At 42.6% G+C, this 18,481-nt stretch overlaps 1 protein-coding gene across 5 annotated transcripts in view; it reads right to left on the reverse strand.

Annotated features, from left to right (window-relative positions):
• The window catches only part of LOC119733946 (E3 ubiquitin-protein ligase MYCBP2-like), a 63,693-nt gene that overhangs the window by 23,109 nt on the left and 22,103 nt on the right, over positions 1 to 18,481 (reverse strand). For all 5 annotated transcript variants that reach the window (XM_038207311.1, XM_038207310.1, XM_038207309.1 and 2 more), the window contains exons 17-29: positions 17,568 to 17,832; positions 16,841 to 16,956; positions 16,224 to 16,367; positions 15,166 to 15,338; positions 13,695 to 13,839; positions 12,830 to 13,074; positions 11,748 to 11,863; positions 10,926 to 11,017; positions 9,543 to 9,659; positions 6,731 to 6,868; positions 4,723 to 5,031; positions 3,782 to 4,058; positions 432 to 2,675 (exon numbers count right to left, since the gene is read on the reverse strand). In XM_038207311.1, the coding sequence (XP_038063239.1) occupies positions 432 to 2,675; positions 3,782 to 4,058; positions 4,723 to 5,031; positions 6,731 to 6,868; positions 9,543 to 9,659; positions 10,926 to 11,017; positions 11,748 to 11,863; positions 12,830 to 13,074; positions 13,695 to 13,839; positions 15,166 to 15,338; positions 16,224 to 16,367; positions 16,841 to 16,956; positions 17,568 to 17,832 (4,381 nt within the window). The remainder of the gene's footprint in view (positions 1 to 431; positions 2,676 to 3,781; positions 4,059 to 4,722; positions 5,032 to 6,730; positions 6,869 to 9,542; positions 9,660 to 10,925; positions 11,018 to 11,747; positions 11,864 to 12,829; positions 13,075 to 13,694; positions 13,840 to 15,165; positions 15,339 to 16,223; positions 16,368 to 16,840; positions 16,957 to 17,567; positions 17,833 to 18,481) is intronic.

Here is an 18,481-nt window from a genome sequence, read left to right on the forward strand (position 1 = left end):
GGGATTTTATTTTGCACACAAATGAACCCACCCTGCGAGAGCAGTGGAATTTTTGCGTTCAATGTCTCATTCAAAAGTGAACAACTTTATAAAGCTAGCAAAATAGCAATTGAAAATACATTTCTATTTTTCAGAGTTTAACTTAAACTAGCAAGGGGAATGCATCTTTATATCAAGGAGAGATTGCAGACCAGTTCATCCACAACGAGTAATCTTCCTGTGTTGAAGTTATTAGTTTGGAAAAAAAGAATGCTAACTCGTTGCAGAAATATTCCAGGGAAGTCCCTCAGAATCCTGAATTTAACGTCGACACACAAGGGGTAAACTTGTCCACAACTTATACCGGATATTAAATGAGTTGATTCCTAAATGTCGACAATTTTCATGGTTATACCTATTGTTGTATATCCACTAATTTGTTCAGAACTTACCCAATCGTTTGCTGTCCACTGAGGCTGACTTGACGAGGGGTACCGCCATCTCACTTTCAGCCCTCGGCAGCATGTGGAGAGGTCGCTCCTCCATCGGCAAGGTGGGACACTCAGATACAGACCCCCTCCTCATCAGCTTCACAAACTGAAACGGAACAGGTGGGAACTGAGAGTTCAAGGCTTCCGTCTCGCTCAGGATGGGCAGGTCGAAGCGGGTGGACTTCCTCATGGGGCTGGTCCCTGGGAAGGTAGGTCCGGCAGCACTGGCAAGATCCAGGAGGAACATGGCATTGGCCTTCATGACGTGGTGGGCCTCCAGGGGTGGTAGCATCTTGGGCGTCTTCAGCGGCGGGAGTTTCTTCCTCTGCTTCTTGACCTTCTCCTTGAGCTTGTCTTGCCGCTCCCGGATGTACTTCTCCCGGCAGCGTTCACACATGAGGTACCAGCTACTTCCCCCGACCCCTCCGTCACCACAATTCCCTGCCCAACCCCCACAGTAGTGTCCACTGCTGTTGTACCCCTGTCCCCCTGCATGACGTCCGCATCCAGGATGGGACTGCCGCATGTGGTATGTCACAGGGTGGGGAAAGACTCCGTGGCAGAGGTCACAGACTGTTTCACGGTCACTGCCACCAACAGGCACGCCAGCAGCTTCCCCAAAGAGGTTCCCTCGTCCACCGCGGACGGACTTCTCCCGGCGCTTCTTCCCCTTGGGTTCTTTCTCCTTTTCCCGAATTTTCTGTTCAATCCGGCTTCGTGATTTGGTTATCGGAGCCGGGCTGGGGAGAACAAGTTGCTGGGAGGCAATGTTGATTGTGGCTTGGGTCAACTCCTCCCAGAAGGACAGTAGATGCTTCAGAGTGACCGGTAACACAGATGGTAACTGGGATTCCTTGGTAGGCCTCAAGCTCTCAGAGTCCCGGACCGCATTCTTCTGATTGACAGAGTCCGAGCCAGTGCTTGAGGCTCGCTCTCGTAACTCAGTGTCACTTGAAGAACCACTATTGTCTGTCTTGAGTAGTACTGTGCCCTGCTGTTTCTTAACCTTGGGGCCAGGGGAAGGTGAGCCCTTGAGGTGGTGCTTTGGCGGGAGCTTTGGGGGGGACATGGGTGAAGCCTTGGCCAATTTCTCAGCTAGATGCTGTATTGCCGGTGCAGTCTTCGAGCTCTCTTCTGTTGTGGCAGTCAGAGTATCCGGCACAGCTTCTTTCCTTTCACTCGCATGTATTAACGAGCAAGATGGATCAGTTTCATTTTGGTTCATGATGTCCCGACTGGAATTCTTAACTTCTGAAAAGAAGGTTCCATCGTTCAGACTCTTGGAGAAGTCCATGGAGTGCCTGTTCTTCAATTTGGTCTCTCTTTGGATGTCCCTCTGTTGTTGTGAGGTCTGCTTACCTAGATGTGGGTTGAACTTCAGGAATGAGGCACATGCCATGGCATCGTGGACTAATCCCTCATGCCACAGGAAGGCTGCAAACACACACCTTGCACATTCTGCAACCGAAGTGGCAATAGCCGACTGAGCGTTCTCCTTGATCTCCGTCTTTGTAATGCTGGATTTGATTCGTGCTGGGGACCTTTCCTTTGATGAAGGGGAAGCAGTGCGATCCCGCTTTCCAAAGGCTGTCCTTGATTTCCGTCCTTGCTTTGGGGACATGCCACTTTTTGGTGAGGCCTGCCCATCACTCACACCAATAGAGAAGTGTCCTTTGGGAGTCCGCTGTGGACTACTTTCTAATACCCTGCCCTCAGCTCCTGAAAGCTGATCCTTAGGTTGTTGAATTCCTGAGTCGACTTTGAAGGGTGATGGGCTATCCCCTCCAAGAGAGGCCTTCCGTTCAGGCAAGCCGTTTGAGTTGATAATATCTCGATGGTTTGAATTTCGAAATGGGGACAGCTCTTCGGCTCCTGTCTCAAAATCGATGCCCGGCCGTTTGAAGCTTGGCTGGTGCCCTGCGGCAGCTGCCCCTCCAGCTGATGGACCCGGTACATCGGCATTGTGCGGGGGACTGGGACCACCCACTTCAAACTCTTCAAGCGGATCAATTCCGTTACCAGCGAAGCCATTGGCCATTCCAACAGCTCCGTGACCTGGCAGTCCAACTGGTTTGTGCTTTGGGGTCTCCATGGCTAAGTTGCTCATCTTTGGGCCTATCTCGGCTATCCCGACCTGCTCCTCCTCCCCATTCTGGTCGGATGCAGGTTTCGGCTTGGAGGCCCCGAACATAAACGGAGCCAGATCTGAAAGCAAAACAATATGTACTCATGCATTCATAACTGGATTTCCATAACTGTAAATACTTTTGCTGCTAAGTGTGTACTGAAATGGGGTTATGGGGTACAGAGATCGAAAAGCAACAATAGGCACTGCAGGACCATGTGTGTCAGTCTATGGAAAGGTCAGTCCCTCTCAAGTGAATCACTATGAAGTTTGAGATTTCAATTCAAAAAGACAACTAAGATTAGAGAGGTGAAGGTCTAAAATACTGGATCCTGATGAACCCCATATGTTCTGTGTGTGCACCTTATTGTGCTTACTGCTGCCTCTGTGAAAGAAAGAATGGCCTGATTCCACAAGCTTAAAGACAAGGTGATCCGCCGTCACATGTGTCGCCTTTTTTCGTGATCGATCCCCAAATGTTTTATGTTCTTATTCTTGAAGAAGCTGTTCATTTTCAGTTGGAGGAAATTATTGGCTCCTGGAATGTATTTGTTTCTATGAAACAATAGCATTTTCCCATTTTTTCCAACATGAGTTGTGACCTCAATTGACCCCTGGATGACCTTTAACATTACACCGTCAAAACATCACATCAGCAGCCCTAAACCTATATTCTCAGCAACATTAGTGAACACCCATTCATTTCTGTCACAAAAAAGTCAATTTGACCTCCAATTTCTGACGAGTTGTCATGAACCCCCAACCAAGGATCACTCCATCCAAGTTGCATTGAAAATTAATCAAAGTCTGTAGACAAAGAAACATCGGAAGCATATTTGAACCACCTTTGATCTCAGTAATCAGATGAAGAATTGTGTATTCCCACTGCATATAAGTTTCTTTAAAATCCATGAAAGCATGTAGAAGTTATACATTTTTTTTCAAAAACTTAGCCTATACTTTAACATACGGGGATAAGGTAATGAATTTAGGGCTGGTAAGTGTCCCCAAAAACAATCGTTTAGGTGACACAAAAACACACGCTCATTAGCACTAGGGAACTGGGTACCAAACTTCATCCAAAGACTTGACTATGCCAAGCACCTCAGAGGTGGACAGAGGTACCTTCAAGCTTGACCAAGGACAGCCACAGAATTCTGAGGTACGGACAAATGCAAGGACTTACTTGTGGTGGCAAAACCCATTGCCGGCGTGGCCTGAGCATTCCTGAAGTCAAAACCAGAGTTTTTACTGCCATGCTTGTTGTCCCCGAAGAACAAGAAGGGCCTGACGCACTTCCTGGCCTGCTCCTTGTCTGCGGAGGTCAGATCAGCTTCATGGATGAGGTACATCAAGCCCTTCCCCTGGGCCAGGGACCACGCCTCCCCCTCGGTGTTCTCACAGTAGTGGGCCATACTCTCCTTGTCCAGTTTCACCCAGACTGAGCCATCCGCTTGCGCCATCTAGGTTGTTGTGAAAAGCAAAATTTGTAAACACAGTTCTCACATTTTTTGTTTCAGTTTTAAAGATTGTTTAAAACTGACTCACTCCAGCATGATCAAATTATCTGAACGAAATACCCAATTGCAGTCCTTCAGACCTTTGTTATGCATGTTCAAGGAAAATTTAGTGAAACCTTACGTTCACTAAATTTTCCAGCAGTTTTTCAAACCATACAAGGATGTACAAAAAACATGGAAATACATTAGTGCCAATGGTAAAAATTTATGGGATAGGTACTTTCTATAGGAGCCCCTATGGCTATCCAAAGGTACCATAGGTAACAGCCCCATAAGTACTACCTGTACCAGTTAAGGAGTAATAAGAAGCAAAGGTTCACTGTAAAAAGGACCATGGGTGCTTATAAAGGGACGATGGGTGCTTATTAAGGGACTATGGGTACTACAGGCATCATAGGCACCATAAGTATCAAAATACGCAAGTACATAAGGTGATCATGGTGCTTATACAGGAACCATGGGTATAAAAAAATACACAGGCACCACACAAAATAAACACTAGGGTACATAAAATAGGGAACACTTGTACCAAAGGAACTATGGGTACTACCAGAAGCGCTTTCACAGAGACTATGGTTAGTGACAGGTACCGTGCTCACATTCATACCTCTTGTGTGACGCTGACCTGGTTACCTAGTACCATCATGCCGATAGGCGTGGCCTTGATGCTGGCCCGGCACCTGATGTTGTGGCCCGAGGCCCCACAGTTGGTCACCTGATACATGCCCGGCCCGCCCGTGGCCGGCCTGGCTGGCACTCTGGTGGGTACTTTGGCCATGGCCTTTGGTCCTGCTGCTGCTGCTGCTGTTGCACCTGCTGCTGCTGCTGCTGACGAAGTCGCTGCAGCTGAGACTGGTGAGGATGTCAGCGTGCCTTTGTTTTCCTTCAGTTTGTCATCGTATATTGACTTGGGTTCCTGTAACATGATGTGCAACTTACATTAACAGCCCTAAATCCAGCATCAATTCGGGCGATTCACAATGCAGTGTGCCACCAAGAGTTTGCCATGGAGAGTCCACTTTTCAAGTTTACGGTCGACATAACATGGCGCATTTGAACAAGTATCAGTAGACAACTTGAGCTAATTTGTTATAGATTGGGGAATAGCTTTCTGCCGCCTTACAAAAAAACACCATATTGAAAAAAAGAAAAGAAAAGGGCAAACATATACTAGAATCATACCCTTACAAAACTACTGACTGGAAAAACGAACAATTTCAAATGTCCCGCGCTGCAAATTTGTCAACCATCTCCCACAATGCACTGGGAAAAATGAACTCTCTGTGGCAAGCTCTTGGTGGCGCACTGCATTGTGAATCGCCCATATTCTTTGCAAGATGTACCACTACAAGGTGGTGCAAAAAGAAGGAAACCCACTTTTGACAGGAACTTTAACCTACTTACTTAACATATTTGAACTGTTTCTTTATAATGTAGCGAAGTAAAGCTCTTCAACCACACACGGTGAATCAATCTTAAGCAAAATTGCAAGAATAATGTTATTATGCTAATTTGAATACAAGTCACCAAAATCACTGTTGTCCACACGTAAGTCTAGTGTAGTGTTTTTTTGTCTTCAAATCAAGCTCCGGAGCTCAGTCAAGCGGATGGAATAAAGCCGTCCTTGAAGAAACAGGTTTGGCATATGAAATGTTCAAACTACCATATATCAAAGACAGAATATGCATTTGCAATCATTTTTTTCATTGCATATGTGTAAAGCTCAATGTTACAATGTATCATTTAATTGAATTTTTCAAATATGCTCAACAAGCAGGTGAAAAGTGCTGTCAAATGTGGGTTTCCTTTCTCTTTGCACCACCCTGTAGAATGTGAATATCAATGGAATGTGTACAAATCATGTACAATGCATAACTGTTCGTGACAACTTTGGGGCAATGAGCGATGATTTCCACTGACGCTGTATTCCTACTGGTAAGTTCCACTTAAGGTTTTATTTGTTTACAAATAAGTGTTACCTTTTCACTTATTATTCTCTTGTACCTTGCAAATAAGATCAAAATTCTTCTAACTTAAAGGTGGAGTATATCAGTTGCATCTATCCAAAAAGTAACTGAGGGAATTATTGTTGAAAAGCATACTTGGTTTAAAGGTAGTAATGGCACTAAACTCCCTGTGAAATTATTCTTTCTTGCATGCTGTCATTTTGAAGAACACAGTAAAAGAAGGTTATTTTCCAAAGATGCATCTGAAGAGGCATTTTTGGACATTTCTGTTGGTAGTTTGTTTATAATACGGCGAAGCTAAATGAGAACAAGTCCCAGACACAACATGACTCGGCAACTTTTGAATTGAAATCGAGATCCTAGAATATTGTTTTCTCAGAATATTCAGCATTCACTGAGCTAAATCTTCATCAGGTTGTTTAAAAACACCCTTCTTTAGATTTTGAGCACTTTTGTGGCTTCAAACGGGGAAAAAATCACAAATGACAAATGATATACTCCACCGGGGTACCTTCAACAGTAATGAAAAAAATAGAGAAAAGGAGTGGGAACCACAATTTAGTCGATTTCTTTGTTGAACCACACACTGGTGAAAAATGAATTCAATTGTTGTCTATTTCAATGTTTCTAAGAAACTGTGTTCCTTACCTCGACGGGCACAAGCATGGTCTTGCCTATGTGCTGGTTGTACTGCAGACACCATCCCTCCCGATGCCCATTGCTCCGACAGTACTTCTCTATGGTCTCTGTGTTCAGGCGCACCCATACGCCATCCTCGTTGTGAACCTGATCAGCAAGACGCAGAGGAAACTGTTAACCTTTGGCAGATTTGTAATGACTCGAGTCAATGACTCGACTGGAGTCCGACTCGAGTCACATTTTATGGTGACTCGACTCGACTCGAGTCCCTAAGGGCAAATGACTCGACTCGACTCGAGTCACTGCGAGCAAATGACTCGACTCGACTCGAGTCCCTCATCAGAATGACTCGAGGAAGGCTAATAAGACTCGAGTCCCAAATATAAAAGCAAAACTTGGCGAAAAATATTTGCAATGACTTACGCCGGTGCCGGTTTTTGTTCACGTCGCGTTAGAAATGTTCGCGAATAATGTATACATATACATACGTGGTTTGATCAGTGTCCCCATTAGTTGAATGGCGATCAGCTGGCACCCCCTTTTTATTTTCATTAAGACAGCTGGCACCCCCTTTTTATTTTCATTAAGAGTCAAATGTGGTGTCACTAAATGAAGTAGCCGGAATGTAAAATCAAAAAGCCAAAAAATTACTTTCTTTGTGTATTTATTGTATAGTGTTGACTTCAGCTAAATACTTGACTCGACTCGACTCGACTCGACTCGACTACACTCTGTGACTCGACTCGACTCGACCTTCTTCACCTAATGACTCGACTCGACTCGAGTCACTTCTTTAATATAACTCGATTCGACTCGAGTCACAAAAATCAGTGACTCGTTACAACTCTGACCTTTGGACTAGTAACTTGCAAAAGAGGGTACTTCTGCTTTGATCTCATTTTAGAAATTAGACATTTGGTTTTGTTATGTCCGTGACATTAGGGAATAAACCTGAAAACGTATTTTTTTCAATGTTCTATATGTATCCATCATCTAGTAATGGTCAAGGCGATTACAGACTAGGAGTTTTGAATCATTTCTCTGAATCATTCATTAGAATCATGTTAATTGGCTCTGTCACGGACATCACACTACCTTTCATAATGCTGGAATTGCCTATTCTCCATTTGTGGTAAAGCCCTCACAAGTGCACCATCAAGTCAAGTGACCAGTTTTTCAATAAACCATGTTATTTTGGACACCCATTGCTTTGGACATTACTAGTAATTTGACTTGTGCTGGACTTCACTACAAGCTATGTGTACGTGTTACTCTGTTAAAGCCCAAGTCCATCATTTGCAGCTATCCAAAAAAGCAACCGGCGTAATTATTGTTGAAAAACATACTGGTTGAAAGATAGTAAGGGGACTAAACTCCCTGTGAAATTATCCTTTCTGGCAAGCTCTCATTTTAAAGAAATCAACGAAAGAAGGCATTTCCAACGGTGCTTCTTAAGAAGCACCGTAGGAAAATTTAAATTAGTTGTTCGTTTTGTTATTCGGCGCTGCGCGCACAAGCATTGGAACGACGCACAGGCGCGCGCGGTTGCTATAATTCGTTGGATCAGTGCGCAACATCGCGTAAAGCTGCAATTCAAAACAATTCGAAACATGATTTAGCAACTTTTGATTTTAAATTGAGATCCTAGAATGCTGTTTTTCTCGGAATATGAAGCTGAAGCTGAGCTGAAACTCCATCAAGTAAGTTGTTCAGTATCCTTCATTAGATTTTGAACACTTTTGTAGCTTCAAACGAACAAAATGCACTAATTACAAATGATGGACTATAGCTTTAAGGTTAGTGTTTTCTGCAGACATAATATTCCCATTGTAAAGTCGATGCTCGGTATTTGCTCAATAACTGGCTATTATAATAAAGAAAACTAGAAGGAAAAAAACACATTGCAAAAAAACAACAACAGAAAATTCAACCAGAGCTAAAACACAAAATGCTGTTTATGCTCAAGATCCCAAGAACTAGGTAGACCAGGGTCATGCAGGGATTTGCTGTACACACAACTCTGTTTCTTATTGGTATGGGATCATTTGCATTTGCCTCAAAAGTAACCTACCGAATTATTGTCAAAAAGCTCACTTGGATTAAAGATTGTACTGGTACCAAACACCCCAGGATATTATTCCGTCTGGGCTGCTGTCATTTAGAAAAACACTGATTTTTGAAAAAGGACTGATTTTTGGAAATACAGAGTGCTATGGACGAAATCGTTTTCTGTGATCAAACGGTTGTGCATGTTTTTTTTTTCTGTTTTCTCAAAAAGTGTAATATCCACTGAGCTAAAACTTCAACAGGTTCAGGTTTTGAACATTCTTCTTTGGATTTTGGGTGGTGTTTTTATTGGAAGGAACCAAATGCATGAAAGGCAAATGATCCTATATGCCTTTATCCCTAGAAGAATCCAGCAAGTCCCTATAAGGCCAAAAAAAAAAGTCTCCGGTTTCTGGTATGGAGCTTGCCCCAAAAGTGGTGCGGCGACGCGGCTTTTTTTTTTTTTTACCTGTTTTTTTTTTTTTTGTTTCAAATGTCGGCTGATGACTGCAAATGGTGCCCGACTAAACTTAGTGCAAATATATGGGAGTCCAGAGAGGCCACATAAATCTTATTCTCGATCATAACCCCATCTAAAAACACGTTAAAATTGTGCAGCAGCAGGATTCCAGTCAAACCAGTGAGTTTGGCGGTTTTGAAACATCATCTTGTATTGAAAAAAAAAACCTTTTCATTTTGCCGACGCGCATGGCTACGGCGACGCGCGCGCATACCAGAAACCGGAGACTTTTTTTGGGGGGGCCTAAAGGCTGACCTCATCCACGAATGTAATGACCCCGTTGACCTCCACGATGCCGATCTCCTCGCTGTGCAGGGACGGGCTGCTCCTGATCCGAAGGCCTCGACTCTGCTTCATCACAAACTTACGCACCTAAAAGACAACAATTGATGACAACCATCAAGGGACAGCATGGAGCTTTTAACCACCCAATTTGATAAGATCATTACAAGCCATTATGTCATGTGCGCGCACACATACTGAAATGTGTATTCTTGTGGGGACATTTCTTTGTTCTCGTGTAGTAAAGTTTTGGAGTTTGAAAGTGAAGTTTCAAAATGCTCTTATTTTAACCAGAATTAATTTCCTTGGCTGAAATTTGGACTTAATATCCCTTTTCTAAAACTCTTCCATTTGCAACAGATCAACCCACCCTGGAAATTCCTAATTTTTGAGTAAAATCCATATATCTATTTCCCGAAAATCTTGTGGAGACGTATTCATCTATAGAAATTGCCCTTTGCAGACGTATACAATCTTTTGTTCCCTATTGTGTGCACGTCTCCAGAGGGCACGGTGTATCAGATCACGATGATCAATGACAAACATCAGCCATAAACAATTTATTGACAAGAATTTGTGAGGTGTTCTTTGTAATCTTTGATATGTCACTACACATTTTTTGAGAAATAGTTCAAAAATCGTGGAATAAAAGTGTTTTTAATGAAAAAATAACTGGCATCTTTCATTTTTAGGACTACGAAACTTGAAAGTTTAAAGTCCTTTTTTACAGCATTGTACTGTTTTGACGTTGATAAATGTGATGCGATCAAGCTACATAAGTCGTTTGTCGGGTATTTTAATTTGGAGATACAGGCCAAAATAGGGCCACTTCATCATATCACTTCATCACATTTCTTGGTGTTCCGATTTCCATCATTTTGTAACTAAAGATGGTACCAGCACGCGGTTTTCACAGCAGTAATGCTGAGATTGTGTTCTTTTCAAATTTGTAATAAAACAAATTTTGACTGGGGTCGACAAATGACTCATTTAGCTTGATCGCATCACAAATGTAGACTTGTTTACCAGATCAGGGACTTTTACAGACAAATCTGGGCCCAATTTCTTGGCTCTGCTTATCGTTAGCAAAAAAATCATGCTTACTATATAGCAGAAAATTCCGTATTTACAGTAAGCGTGTTTCATAGATTAGCAAAGAAGTTTGGCTTCTGCCCATGCTAACATCCCATAACTAACTATTCTGTGCTTACAGGGTTAGCACAGATATTTTTATGCTAGCGCGGTTAGCACGAAATGGTGATCATAAGCGCAGAATTCTGTGGTTAGCAGAGAAATAAAATTGGGCCCCATCCTCTTCTAGTCCATTCTTCTACCCAATCAGTTAGCAAAACTCACCTTGCTGGTGGGCTGCACGGTTTTCTTGGCTGTTGGATTTGGTGGCAGCACCCCCTGTGGAGGCTCATTCACTTCAATCTGTGGCACTTCATCTGATGAAATACAAATGCATGCATGACCCTTATAAACTCCACGCACAGAAGCAGTGACTGTTTTTATGTACATGAGAAGGTCTTGTTGAAGGTCCATGGCTTCATGCAACCAACTGCGAGGGCTCAAAACAGAGCCGAGTGCAAACATTGTCATCAAGCCTCGTTTGATAAATGTAGCCAAATTTATGCAACAAATGCCATGTAAATATATCATGCATCCTAACCAATGTTCACATGAGAGGACTAAATTCCATTGCCAGGCATGCAACTTGGAATGTAGGAAAAAAATGAGGACATTCCAAACCACACAACTCTTTGTACAGTGTATTTCAATTTGTAATGGCATTTGTGAGAAGTAAAAAACGAGGAAATCAGCGAATCCGAGGAAAACTTGCATGCCTGCAATGGAAAGTGTCCAAAAGACAATTGTGTCAAACCTAAGGCTGTCTCTGGCTCTGTATGCAAAATCGTTTAAAAAGCCTCTATGTTCAAAAAAACAAAAACAAAAAACAAAATCTAAGTCAAGAATGAAACACAGTTATTTGTTTAGGTAGAAAGAGGACCAATAATGAGCCAGAGTGGTCCAAGTTAACGATGTTCAAGCACCTAGCTTCAGCCTGAAGCCAAAGTTCAAGATGAAACTGAGGTTTGTGAAATTCCTTCACCACTACGGGACACTGCGTGAGCATGTCTATTCCAACAGTTAGAGCAGAAAGTACAGTTTTCATACCTAGCTGGTACCCGTCGATTGTCACATGTACGGCGTACAGGCCCATTGAGCTGGGTGTCCAGTTACCACTGTAGCTTCCGTCGCTGTTGTCTCGTACCAGCATGCTCTCGTGAGGCCTGAAAGGTCAACAAAGTGTTCAAAGGAACAAGAACAAATAAACGACAATGTTATATTTTTGTACGTTATTCACGTAAACTAGCCATATCAAATGACATATGATGTAGACGGCCTTGCCTAAATTCACTATTTATGTCCCATTTACGTTCAGCATTCAGTGAATGATCAACTTGGCAAACCAGTTCCTCTAAAAGGCACACCACACTCATCATAAACATCTTGCTCTATTCTCCAAAGGGGAGGATAGCACAGGAGTACTTTACAACCACGCCTGCCCTCTGATATATGCCTTTAAATCCCACCTATGCCAACACATGGAAAAGCTGGTTAGATCCTATCTAATTCCATGGATTTTTCTTATACAGTGGAACATCGCTATACCGAACACCGCTATACCAAACATTCGGCTTTTCTGAACATCATGCTTGGCTCCCGATCTTTGCGTACAAAACATACCGAACATATTGTTGTTGAAAAATATCAACAGAAGAGTGCCAAGTGGCTATTATTTCCCCAAGGAATGGAAAAGGAAAGCCACCCATTGCTGTAGGTAGTAAGCTCAAAAACTGTGTACAAACATGATTCAATAGTCGGCACATGTTCAAAGTCATCTTTCAGTAACTACCAGGGCGTGCAGGGTGAAGTTCTGAAGGGCGATATTTATTGAAAAGTGAGTACCGGAGCACCAGCAGATTAAAATCACTGTACCGAACGATCACTATTACAAATAATTTCTGCGTATCTTGTTTGCTATAGCGGCGTTCCACTGTACTACCAATTCAGGGTTTCCGTCCACTTCTAAAACTGATTTTTTTTTTCCACTCTTATCTCTCTTCAGCTTTTTTCTTCAGGCTTGAAAGTTACACTCCATTGCACTTTTGAGGAATCCTTGGTTTCATTACCAGAAAATTCAACACAGAGATTTGGGAGATTGAAATTTACAAAGTAATGAAGAAAAGCTTCACCTTGTGACAGGGAGAGAGGCGTATCTCAACTCTTCAAACGAGTACAGCTCGTATTCCTTCATCATGGTGATGGAGTTGTAGGCCATGCTGTCCTTGCGTATGGTGGCCTCGTACGGTACGTCCAGCTTGGGTGCTGGGTGGCCGCCGAACGTCATGTCCTTCTCCCCAGGCGCTGTGGACTTGAAGAGTTTGGCACCGTGGTAGGTCTTCTCTCGCTTCCCTAGGGGTACGGCTTCAACTTCAACCTAACATTGCAGAAATGTTACTTATGCTTTATTTCCTTTTTCTAATCTTGATATGACACTCATTTTTTTAATTTCAAAATGGTGAATGAATAGGAGGTTTGCGGTACACCATTGTGAGTTATGTGGTTCTGAGAAGAACCAGTTGGTCTTACTCGACGTTTCGAACAAAGACGGTCCACCGAAACTTAGCATCCTGTTCTAGAATCTCCAGCCTCAAGGGTCCACTGAACTAAGCATCTAATACTTAAACTACTACACCAGCAAGAGTCCTGCAGTCTCCTGATGATGAACAGAATTAAACCAACTGGTTCAACTCTGAACCACACAACTCACTGAGAGATATCGTTCACATGGTGTTACCGAAAACCTCAGTGCCTGGTGGCCATTCATCCTTCACACAAACATCTGTGTAACAGATACATACAATATGTAACTTCAGTGTAAAGCCAGCATGTTTAGGCAATGCAAATGTAAAAAAAAAAAATATGGAATAACTGCCAACGTCATGCATTTTGCTGTCAGATAAAATATAAAGCAACCCTAAGGTTTAATGCTGAAGATAACAGAGTCTGTTCTTTGGTCATTCCAGCTTTGAAGCCCTGCATTTAACACATGTCTACCTTGAGATTGGGCACGTAGACCAGGCTCCCATACTGGTCCCTGCTCATGATGCTGACTATAGTGGGCATACTGCATCGAATGTCCTCACGCTGGAACACAATATCACACTGTCTGGGGTCTACGTAGGACTCCGGCTGCATCCATCTGCAATATTATGAGCAAAGGATTGAATTATAAATTGCCAAGTTTACATTAGCCCTCCAGCTATCTGAACAGTCACAGACAGTCAAAAAATCAATCCCTTTCCCCTTTTACACAGGCCAGTCACCAACAGTCAGATCACATTAAATGTCAGATCATGTTTAAGCGCAAATCACTGGCCGACCTCATTTCAAGAAAAACTGCTTTGAAACAAAAGATACGCATTGCGCCGCCAACGGTAGTGAAAAAAAGGTCTTAAGTTTTACCACTTTTGGGCTATTTTTTCCTAGAAAAAACTTATAGTGTGAATCTTGGACACCTTGGTTTCTTAAAATTAGGAAAAAAAATTATATAAATTTTGACATTATTTTTCTGGTGTACACGACTTCAGGCGTCGATTACTCAATTTTGCCAGATATCTCATTTTGCCACAGCAAGTCACAAATGTATGTTTTTTTGAGTAGCCAAGGTATCCAAGATTCACACTATCAGGGTTCGAATTTAGCGGTAGCCCGCTAGCCAAATGCTAGTCAAACAGCGGCGGCCTAGTCAAACTATTCCTTAAATAGACCGGCTGGCAAAGTAAAAAATTACTGGGATATGGCAAAGATAAAAGCACAGGAAGAAATAAATCATTAAATTCAGAAAGCAAACCTGTATCAACTGATGTATAATTTTATTTACCGTTTATTAGGGTTAAGTTATTAGATCTGTTTATTAGAAACACTGACAAGATTGCCTCAGGATACACGTTTTTACATGTATGCACATTGTTGTTTATGAGACACTCTATAAAAGAAAAACATGCAGGCTAGTGAAAATGCCCGCAGGCAAGTTATGAGTATGTTTCAGTCGCCTGGCTGGCTAGTTAAAAATAAAAGTTAAGGTCGAACCCTGCACTATGCATTTTTGTTGGGGAAAAAATACTCAAAGCGTGGACAAACTGAAGAACGTTTTTCACTGCCACTGTTGGCGCAATGCATATCTTTTTTTATTGAAAGATGTTTTTCTCGAAATCAGGTCAGTGAAATTCGGCGAGACACTGTTGAAGATGCTGTGCCATATCTTTGGAAGAAATTAAGCTAAAGAAATAAATTTGGTATCATTGGAAAGCCAATGATTTGTGCTTCAAATATATTGTGGGAGAAAAAGGTTGACTATTACTATTGACATTCACTGGCCACCATATTTAGAAAGGCCTATCAATCAAAATTAATCATTCATACTTGTGACTGATATTGGATTTGCTCACAAATTATCTAGAAACTAAAATAGGCCATTTTAAGAAACTTAAAAAGTTCATTTTTCTTTTTCAAAATATGTTCTGACCTGGCTAGTCGACCGCCGCTCGTTCCATGCATACACTGCACAAAGTCCTTCAGGAATGCCCTCTCGTTGGATTGCGTACTGAGGGGAAGACTGCCCTCTAGAGCCTGATGGATGCTAGGCGGATTGGGCAGGGCAAAACCTTTGCCGAGTAGCCCTGAATGAGCACCAAATACCTAACAAGAAAAAAGAAACTTGGAACATTTATTTGGTCAATAGGCAAAGGTCAGATCAATACAAGACATTATTTACTATAGAACAGCACTTTAACAACCATCCTTATGATGAACAATTGACTATAACATTTATCCCCTTTGTCTCCGATTTTTGTTTCAACCTTAACCTTCCCAAATCCTCCAAAATGCTCTTTGCAAAATGGAGGATTTTGCAGGATTGAGGCTATATGGCCAAACTGTGTGGCTGATTTTGGAGGATGCACTGTGTCAAGGTCTTGGGCCGGACCTTGCATTGTTTATGCTCAGCCATGCATGAATTTAGGCCTATATTATACTTGAAATCCGCCGCACTGCTCAAGGATGTCACTGCTCTGCCTCAACATATTGACAGTGATAACTGGATTTTACAGGATTGAGGCAGTGGTAACCCCTCCAAGGACCACGTTCAGATAATGCAGGATTTAGCAGGATTGAGAATGTATGCAATGTTTGCATGGAGGCAGTTGGAGAATTTTGCAGAATTGAGGTTGCATCCTAGAAGAAAATGCCTGGGGAGTTAGAGTTTTGGTGGCTGATAATCGCCAAAACAAACAATCGCTGTACCAAACAAACTTTTGTGGAACCCACTGCTTGTGTTATGGCAAAGTTTTACTGTGTAGCCATTTTAAAAGGCATCAAACACAGAACATATTTATCACCCCCACTCATTGAGCCAAAAATACACTTCTTAAACCATCGCATCTTTCAGGTATCAATCAAAAACAACAACAGAGCAACAATAAACATAGAATTAGGGATTTATCTCCTTAAATCTCCAGGACAAAGTTGCATCACAACCGAAACCGAAGCTGGAAAAATTGTGTCAATAGAGGGCACTGTACTGACCTGTTGGGCAACCTCTGCGATGGGTTCCACTTCCTCTTCCCCATCCTCCCCCATCACTGGAGGCAGGACGATGTCCTTACGAAGCAGGGATCCCGCGCACATGCCGCCAAGGTAGGCCAGCTCCTTCTCTAGTTGAACCAGGCCCTGGGCATTGCAGAAAAAAAAATAATAACTTGGTTGTCCATTTAGGGGAGTGTGACCCAGTGGTTAGGGTTCGTGACTCAAGATCAGAGGTTCAGGGGTTCAAATCCAGCGGCTGGTCGCATGTTGTGTCATTGAGCAAGCCACTTCACTCTCACTTGTCTCTCTCCACCCAGGAGTATAAATGGGAGTATAAATATTCTCAGTCGTTTCATGCTACTGAAACTGGATATAAACGCCGGCCTGATGGGCCACATTGGCTCGTGACAGATTTTACTCTCTTTCCATTTCTGAAAGTCAGAATTTGGCAAAAATTCATCCAAGAATGCATGTTGGTATAAGTATTCGTACATATCGCTGTAAGTATACCTCTCTAACAGACATTTTCTTTAAGCCTACAGATCTTTACCAAAGGATGCCACAGCCCAAAACAAAAAGCCGCAGCCGCTAAACTGCCAATTTGGACGCAGCCTTACCTCTTCATTTGCTGACCACTCATAGCCCACAATGGCACACTTGAAGCCATAGGTGCTAGCCTTCTCATCCTTCATGTAATCAGAGGCTGTCTCCAAGGAGAAGTTGACTTCATTACCTGAGTCGGAAAAGAAGAAAGAGAAATCCACTACTGTTCGGTATGATGCATTTGAATATTTTATCCAAGCAGATCTGCAATTGAGGCAAATCTCAATTACAAGTGAAGCACAAGTCAAATCACTGAAAACGGTGAACAAACAAGAAAAAAGGAGTGTCTCTGTCATCAGTCTTAGGAATCGGTGAAGTCTTGATTTGAGACCTGTTGACTTGGGATTAACCTGTAAAGACTCGTTTACAGCTGTTAAGTCTAAATGTATCATTACTCCATAAAAGGTACATCTGTATGATATGTTCAGATCTCGAAACTACTTTTAAATATTTCAAATTTCCAAATTGTAAGTGGGACATCAATTGAAATAAAACACAAACAACATCAACCCTAGCAACTCATAAGGCACTTTCTAAGCAACCTTATAACTGCAACAAAGAGATCGACGAAAGCCGATACGTGAACCTTTCTTACTGCAGCAAAATGCAACAAAACACAACGGAGCTTTGTACAGTGTACCCTATTACGTGTGTTGACAGTCATAATCCAACAATTTACTACAGCTCTTAACCAGCGTTGCATTTTATGAAATTTAACATGGTTACAGTTCGTGATCGCACCTGGAAGGATGACCGCAGACGTGGGCCAGTTACTGCCGCCGTGGAAACGGCTCAGCACCGGCCAATGAGAGACCTGCAACTCATCCGCCGACTCTTCCCCTGTACTTTTCTTGATGGTGGTCGACGAGGCGGAGGGTGCTGCCTTTGGGGCGGAGCTTACGCCCCTGGCTGGGATGTAGAGCTGCAGACCGTCCTCTGGCTGGGCCGTGCCACACATGGGGTCAAACTCCAGCAGCATCCACTGCACAGTCTCCGGGAATGTAACCTAAAATGACACAAAATACATAGAAATTAACACTTTCAGCTGCATCCTCTATGAGTGAACCCCAATTCCTAATCCTGAGGTTCGCGGCATTGCTAATGTTGCTAGCATCGTGGGTTGGGTGCGATTCCCTGGCTACATGACATAAACTGTTTTATGGCTCCTGACCTGCACTTTTGAGTCAGGCATGCAACTGGGAATTTAGAAAAAAAAAACGAGGAAATTCCAAACCACACAAGACTCTTTACCATGTTTCTCAATTTGAAATGGCATTAAAGAAACGTAAAAAATCCAAGAAAATCAGGAGACATGGCTGTTGAACAAAGACACTGGAAAACGGGGATCCGTGAACAAAGGGCTGGATAATTGAGTTAGTAGAGCAACGGAACGGCAATCTGGAGGTTCCAGGTTCAAACCTAACTCTAGTCAACTTCTTTGTTCAAATTTCAAATTATGGTCAATTATTGAGGTTGTAGAGATCTTTCAAAGCTTCCATAAACAATTCTTAAATGGTCAGTTGTACCTAAAGTTAGAAACCGTGTCTCGACCTTTAGCAGTATTTAAACTTATCCATGAGTAGCATGTGCCATCCCCTCAATTCATTTACTGGGCTCCAGTTTTTACGAGCCGACTGCATGAACACTCAACTACC

This window comes from Patiria miniata, unplaced genomic scaffold (genome assembly GCF_015706575.1).
Source record: "Patiria miniata isolate m_02_andy unplaced genomic scaffold, ASM1570657v1 HiC_scaffold_26, whole genome shotgun sequence".
In the NCBI taxonomy this organism is placed as follows: Eukaryota; Metazoa; Echinodermata; class Asteroidea; order Valvatida; family Asterinidae; genus Patiria; species Patiria miniata.